A 7,500-nucleotide genomic window follows, 5' to 3' on the forward strand; every position below is an offset into this window, starting at 1 on the left:
TGTGAAATACTAAAAATAGCAACAAAAATGTAAATTCACAATGAAATTTGTCAAACACAATCACACCTCTACACCATGGAATGCAGCAAAATATGATTTACATTGATTCCCACAGGACAATACATACATAAGAACGTACAATGGCAAATCTTATACAATACGTCATTTCTATCAATTATTCTGAAATCATTAACTACCGTGTAACTAACAATCAAATCTCGAGGGCATCTCTGCTAAAGCGGATTATATATAATGCACTAGTCTGACTTCACATATTTTAACTTACAGGAATGGATCCCAACCTATCCAAGTTCTTCCAAGGATATTGGGATCGGATGCTTGCTCAAGCAGAACATCTACTTGCTGGTGAGTACTGAGTCCCCTTTCGCCGACACTGGCTCGAACTGATTCTCCTCGATCGCCTAAGATAACCTGTTTGAGGTTCTCAAGGGCCTTCTCTTTCTTCACAAATCTATTTTGAGAAACAGCCCACAAGGTAATGTAAGCCGGGTTGATGTCGCTCAGTTTATCATTCAGTAATTTGATTCGTTTGTTAGAAAACAACTCTACTTTGCTGTCCTCAGTGTCACCTTCCTGTTTCTGTACAAAATAAAGCCAATCTTTTGTTGGCTCTTTAACAAAGGCCTCTAAAACTGCTGTCAGTACATGGCGCGATTCCTGCAGCGCTCCTAATGCAGCAACCATAATTTCTTTCAGCATTCCGACTTGGCCTATTGGCTGGAATACATTTACAATCTGAGGACTCAGGCGAAACGGCATCAGCTCTGGAACCGGCAAAAACTGCACCGCACTTTCAAAATGATGGCCAAAGTCAATACCAACAACTCGGCCGGTCTTCAAACTTACAAGTGAATTGCTACAGTGACGGTCACCAATGCCTAGAAGCCAATGTGAGATGCATAATGCTGCGTAACTCACTGCAAAAGCACTTCTTAGGCTGAAAAAGCCCTCGGTACTGCTTGACATTCTCACAAGTCCGCGACGTAAGACATCCCAAGGAATCTTGTTTACAACTTCTTCATACGCCTTTATAACATCCCGCTTTTTAGCTTTCTTTGCAATATTCCAGTTTTCATATTTTCCATACAAATTGCGTGCCTCGCCATAGCATTTTGTCTCATTCTCCCTGTAGGATTCATTTATGAAATCCTTCAGAGGTTGAGTAGAATCGACCCACTGTAACAGTCCCACTCTCAGCGAAAGTGGGATCACTTGATAGGTATCAAGCGAAGGAACGGACGAAGCTTTAGTACATAAGGGCGACCTAGCATAGACACTATTCATCAGTGTAAACATCTGCTCCATCCTCTGATCAGTTCGGAGATCTTCGCCCCACTTCACAAGGAACTTGTGCTCCTTTTCATCGTCACCTCTAATTACAACCCTCATTGGCACACGCAACGATGCCATCAACAGAACGTTTTCATCAAAACTTGAAATTTTCACATGATACTCAGGTAAAGGTTTGGACATTCCAGTATACTGTCCAGGCAATTCGAGTACCTCTGAATACTTTGATGCCTGGAAATTCGCCAGCCAAGGTGAATAGGCCTTCAACTGCCTCGGCAACTTTTTTGACTCTTCAGGAGACAGTTGCAAGAACTTTCCCATTGAACCAAGTTCCCTCTGAATGTCTCTCATAGACAAAGACTTGGCCTTCTTCAGATTCTCCCCAAATGCTTTTGAAAAAGCTTCGTTCATTTGTTTTTTTGCTTTGTCTTGTCTGGTATATGCCTCACCCTTTTCCTCTGCATTTCCTTTGGAAGATCTGTTCTGAACTTTTAAATACTCATTTTCAATCTCCTTTAAAAGTGCTTCCATCTTCCCTTTGTCTTTCTCTTGCATTACATTCTGAATTGCATCTTTACATGCAATGGACGGAATAACCATGAGTGACATAGCGGACACAAATTGATGAAGAAGTTTGTGTCTGCTGAGTAGGGCCTCTACCCTCTCACACATGGCATTAGCAAGTTTCCCTTCATGACTACTGAAGTTGTACTGTTGTTTGCTGATCCCAAAGGGATATATGACTGCCTGAGGGTATTCAGCTGCCAATCGCTCAACCAACGGCTGTAGAACAGGCCCTGGAACTTTATCCACGTATATGAGAATGTGACTTAACCAAAGCAAGAACATCCATATGGGTACTTTCTCAGATTCTTCCTGGAAGGTTGGCAGAAGACTTGCATCTTCATTCATTAAATTGATCAGGCGAGGAAAGTGAAAATGAGCATCTCGTGATCCATTTGCCATTGCCCGCAGAATGGACACTACAAGGGACTTGGAATACTGTGGCACGTCTACATGATCGTTCCATTTTATCAAACACTCTTCACAGTATTTTGCAAATGCCATATGAACATCACTATCAGATTTCTTGGAATTGTCTCCATTCAAAGCATCGCTTTTTGTCAGTTTATCCTCTGCACAATTCACAGCAAGCTGAAGGCTATTGAAACTGCAGCTAAGCAACTCCTTGAACCATGATTCTTTTCCAACTGCACTTTCAAATTTCTTGGATAAAACTTGCATGTATTGATTATCTTCTTCCCAGTCATCACCCATATCTTGTATAGCATTGCAAATTTTCAAACAAAGCTGACTCTCTAATTTCAGATACTGTATCTCTACTCTCGGGTTTTGATCCAGTATCGACATTGGACTTACCATGCCTAGATATTTGGCCCAAGCCTCCACAACGTATTTCAGGCGATCAGTTGGCTTGCCCAGACCCCTAAGAATGTGCGTCTTGGCCATCAAGAAAAAGAACTGTGCTTTCGAGTACTCATCTTCAGACAGAGCCCTTATCTTTTTCAAATGTCGATGAGCCAAATGGTAATTAGAATTATGAAGAGCTGCCTTGATTACAAACCTATGAGTAAAATTTTTAGTGTCTTTAATGAGGTTCAAAACCTCCAAAGAGTCTCCTGGCAATCTTTTCTCCATGAGATGTAAGTACAAGTCCCGATATGAAGCCAGGCACTGGGTCATAAGAGGGTTGTCATCAGTACGGCATTTCTGATTTTTCCAGCTGGTGACTGTTTGCTTGACTTTAGATGGATAAAAGTCTCTGTCTGCATATTTGACATTATTCAAGCAATCACTTAGCTCAGTTAATAGCTGGACATTTTGCAACGTGTCTAATAAAGGATTAGGAGTAAGAACGGAGTACTGAGACAGTGTTAAAAGGGTCATTGAAGTGGCCGTGTTAGCATAAACATGCGCCTGTTCAAATTTCTCTTGGTGAGCAGCTAAAATACCTAACTGAAGAGGTAAATCTCCCTCCAGCATGGATCTGTGCCGAGGATCTCCCATGGACTGGTCAATGAAGGCGACGAGATTTCCATCTGTCTCTGACCCATCTAAGATGTTCATGAGTTTGGAGTGGACCAAGGCTGGGAGGGCAGCTGCAGTTGGCTTGGGGAGGAGCCAAACCCGGTTCAAGTCTACTTGGCCAGCGTCGTCACATAAGAACCGATTTTCCACGAAGTTCTCCAACTCTGACCACTGCCCAAGGATGGCTGCACAATTTGAATACCATTCCTCCCAAAGGCGATTCTGAAAATGTTTTGTTTATAAGTAAAACTTGAAAGGATTATTATCCATATCTGTGATGCAATATTCCATTTCAGTAATGTGACAGATGAACAAAAAGCATTATAATACTGGAGATGGACCAAATGACTACGATCAAACATGGATAACTATACGGTAATACATGAGACAGCAATAGGTGAGGGAGCATAGAGCATTCTACAGGTGTGGGAAGAGAGAGAAAATAAGGGAAAAGCTGCAAAGCCATCTAGCAGAGATGAGAGGGGAAGTGCAAAATTTGGTGGAATCATATGCTAACGACTACTTTCAAACTAGAGAAAATGAGTGATAAAATCAATAAAAGACAGAGAGATAATGGGAAGAGATATCTACCATCATTAGTATATAGTATGTAAGTGGAAGAGAGAGTAAGAAAGGGAGAAAGGGAGATCCTTACTTCTGCAGGCAGAGGTTCCTCTTCCCAATCTGAAACGTCTAGGGCTTGGCGGTAAAGGAGGAATGCCTTCACATAGTTATTTGTAGCCTCTGCCTCGAGGGCATTCTGCGTTTCCTCCTTTATGGCTCCTAGCTTTCCTTGGACTACTCCTCGTACCACATCCCACATGTTGAGGCTCTTGTACATTCTGAAGAGGAAAATGAAAACCAATGTTCACAACAGAAATCAATTTTTTTGTTATATATTGCTTTTCAACTCTGCAGCTCACATTTGCTTACCATACTTTGCTAACAAATATTCCAACAACCTGTGCATTGAACAGAGCAAATTTTTTTTAAAAAAGAAGTTCATATCATCAAACCAGGCTAATAAACAAAATCAAGGAAACTGAGAAACTTACTCAGCAATACTTAGCCAAAGGGCATCATCCTGTGACAAGGCTTCTGCATCTCTACGGATCTTCTTGCGTGATGGGTGTGGTTCCTCCCCCTGCTTGTCCAGCAGAGCTTGCCTCTCCAAGACCAGGATGCCTAATGCTTCTAGGCGACTTCCTAAACAAGCTGAAAGGGAAATATTGTTCTCTTACCCGTTTCTCAACTGATGTGTAGCTAATAAAAAAGATGGGATTATAATATTTGTCAGGTATGCATATGAAAGTGTCTTCTCTCTTTGTGACTTACCCATACTCCTTTTTCTCAGAATAGGAAATAATTTTGGAAGGGGTATTCAATATAGTATATAGTGTAACATAAGATAGCCAACCTGAAAATGTATCATAGATCTACATGCTATTCTATCATATCAACCCATCCCCGACGGGGGAATTCTAGCCTTGAATGTCCAAATGCCGGGGCGTTCGAATTATTAGGCCTAAATCAATTGAATGGCTGGCACAATACTGTGCCGCATGGCCACTGGGCTTTTGAATGCGCGGTACACATGCTGTACCACCCATCCTGTGTGGGTTAATCCAAGTTGTAGAATTTGTTAAGAAAATAAAATTGAATCAGCATTTTTTTCACTTTCCTAGTTTATGTGATGGAAACCCAAATTTGCTAAAAATATACTTCTGGATAAAGAAAAGGATGAAATGTTTTAATATAAAAATGGGTAAAGTTGTAAACAGAAACATCAACGGAATTCTAAATACAAAATCTTAAACTCTATACAACTGCAGACAGAATCCATCTCTAACTGCTGTATCACCATCATTAGTTAAGTATAATCAATAGATAAATATTCAACTTGAAATACTTAGGAACAGGGAGTCCTTCAATTCAAAGGGTAAAGTAAATAAAGATCTTGTCTAAACTTCAATAAAAGAAAATGTGACCCAAAATCATAAAAATCACTAGAGAAAGAGTGCAAGGCTTGCAACAAAACTAAGTTACCTGCTGTAAGTGACTCGGGATTGGTTCTGACATCATTGTTGATCATCAAATGTAACACTGTCCGTAGCAATTGTGGGCAACACATATAACTGCTCCCAAGGATGGTGTTAAGGGCTTCATGCAACTGCTGGTTCCACTCCTCTTCTTCTCTGTGGGCCATGGCAGTACCCGCAGTATTTATCACACCCTGTGCAAGAACTTCAAACAACAAGCGAGCTACCTTCTCATCTCGCTGTGGAAAGAAAACAAATTATCAGGAAAGAGGCCAACAAATTAGCCATCATGAGAGACCTTGCTTATCATACAAGTAAAGAATCATGCAATAATCCTAGAATTTTGGTGTTAATGCCCCTACAGGTGGTAAAATCAACAAAAGTGACATTATGACTTTTGAAAACAGAGCTTAACAAATTATGATGCTATTAAATGACAACAAACCTGAGAGAGTGCCTGTAAGGGTGCAATCAAAGCCCGATGAGGAATCTGGATGTCTGGAAGTTCACCAACACGATACTGCCTGTACATTGTTACCTAGTAGAGAGAGAGAGAGAAAAAAAAAAGAAAGATCAGAACTTTCTGCCAACATTGATAGGCTTTTTAACCCATTGGAGCTGGTTGACGTGATAGCACATATTGTGGTTTTCATGTCAGACGCCCATGACGAGCTATGAGGGGAAGCCCAGGCTCGCGGCTTGTGCGTCCAAGAATCTCGAGGCGTTAGGCTTATGCGTTTGAGAACCCCGGTATTGCGACCGTGCAAAGCCGGAACGGCCCAGGCGTGAATGGGTTAAAGGTAAGAGCTTTCTCTCCTTTTACATGAGCTTTGCAGAGATTAAAGATGGACTTTGCATTATGACAGAGAAACAAAAATACCTTGACATGGAATCACACTAAAAGATCAATGAGCAGGGAGACTTTTGAGGTAAGGTAAACATGTCCTAAAATTATCAACAACACTTTTATCAACAGAGGAAGGGAAATATGAAATATTCAATATATGAAAATGGATAATTCAATTTATAATATGTCCACACACCTGGGCTTCTCTTCTGAACTTCCTCTCCTTCTCCAGCTTCTCTCTTAGTTTACTTCGTCTTTCTTCTATTTTGGCAAAGTAGATGGACTGCTTCTCCCTGTCTTGATTTTTCACAAATCTTCTGCGTATCAACCTTGACTGAGTATTATCAGCAGTATCTGTAAATCAAAGAGAAAAAACGCTCTTACTCTGCCAAACTAAAGTTTTATATATCACACCAAGTAAAATGTAGAGTGACTGATTTCTCAACTGGATATATTTGTTTCATATCCTGTTTACAGTTACAGATCCCCCTAATTTTTACCATTGCCATCAGGTTCATCCGCAGGTCTCATTCTGGAGTTCCCAATTCCTGGACGCTTGTAACGCCTCATGTCTTTCTGGCCTGTGGATGAGATATTACATAACTTACTTCTTTGTATTGCGTTGTCTTGCAGGTAAGTAAGTATTTTTAGTTACATTGATTTTTTTTTCATTCTTATCTATTAACCCATTCCCGACGGGGGATTTCTAGCCTAGAATGTCCAAATGCCGGGGCTTTCGAATTATTAGGCCTAAATTAAATGAATAGCTGGCACAATACTGTGCCGCCCGGCAACTGGGCTTTTGAATGCGCGGTACACATGCTGTACCACCCGTCCTGTGTGGGTTAACAATCAGTTTCAAAACATTACCAAACTGTAAAGATAAGAACTGACCAGAAGCTCCAACATTAAACATGAGACCAGAGGTGGTTCCCTGTGTGGGAGCATGAGTAGCTTCATACTCCATGTCAGCCACTGTAGTGTCAAATGTTGAATCTGTGACCCAGTTGTAAGTGGCACCTGTAGAAAGTGTAACATTACAGTAGTTTAACTTGCATTGGGGTCTCAGGCCCATACACTCTTTATAAGTATCATCAAATCATACAGACATATTTATAGCAAAGTAACTGCTTCAGATTTCTATTTTTGTTTTGTATAATGTAACTTGTTATCAGCTGTTTGTCACACTCCAAATCTTCAAAAGGAAACCTATGTAAAATTAGGATAACCAAACAACATGTTATCTTGATACAT

The 7,500-nt window shown here is 40.6% G+C and overlaps 1 protein-coding gene across 3 annotated transcripts in view; it reads right to left on the minus strand.

Annotated features, from left to right (window-relative positions):
• Positions 1-7,500, minus strand: part of LOC122263576 (DNA-dependent protein kinase catalytic subunit) — a 42,492-nt gene that overhangs the window by 161 nt on the left and 34,831 nt on the right. For all 3 annotated transcript variants that reach the window (XM_043032071.2, XM_086556286.1, XM_086556285.1), the window contains exons 43-50: positions 7,141-7,266; positions 6,747-6,827; positions 6,443-6,600; positions 5,845-5,937; positions 5,407-5,638; positions 4,416-4,575; positions 4,016-4,202; positions 1-3,582 (exon numbers count right to left, since the gene is read on the minus strand). The exon at positions 1-3,582 is cut by the window's left edge and continues 161 nt beyond it. In XM_043032071.2, coding sequence (XP_042888005.2) covers positions 283-3,582; positions 4,016-4,202; positions 4,416-4,575; positions 5,407-5,638; positions 5,845-5,937; positions 6,443-6,600; positions 6,747-6,827; positions 7,141-7,266 — 4,337 coding nt within the window. In that variant the 3' untranslated portion in view covers positions 1-282. The remainder of the gene's footprint in view (positions 3,583-4,015; positions 4,203-4,415; positions 4,576-5,406; positions 5,639-5,844; positions 5,938-6,442; positions 6,601-6,746; positions 6,828-7,140; positions 7,267-7,500) is intronic.

The sequence above is a fragment of the Penaeus japonicus genome, unplaced genomic scaffold (genome assembly GCF_977035675.1).
Source record: "Penaeus japonicus unplaced genomic scaffold, GWHDUDI00000001_assembly GWHDUDI00000032, whole genome shotgun sequence".
Lineage (NCBI taxonomy): Eukaryota > Metazoa > Arthropoda > Malacostraca > Decapoda > Penaeidae > Penaeus > Penaeus japonicus.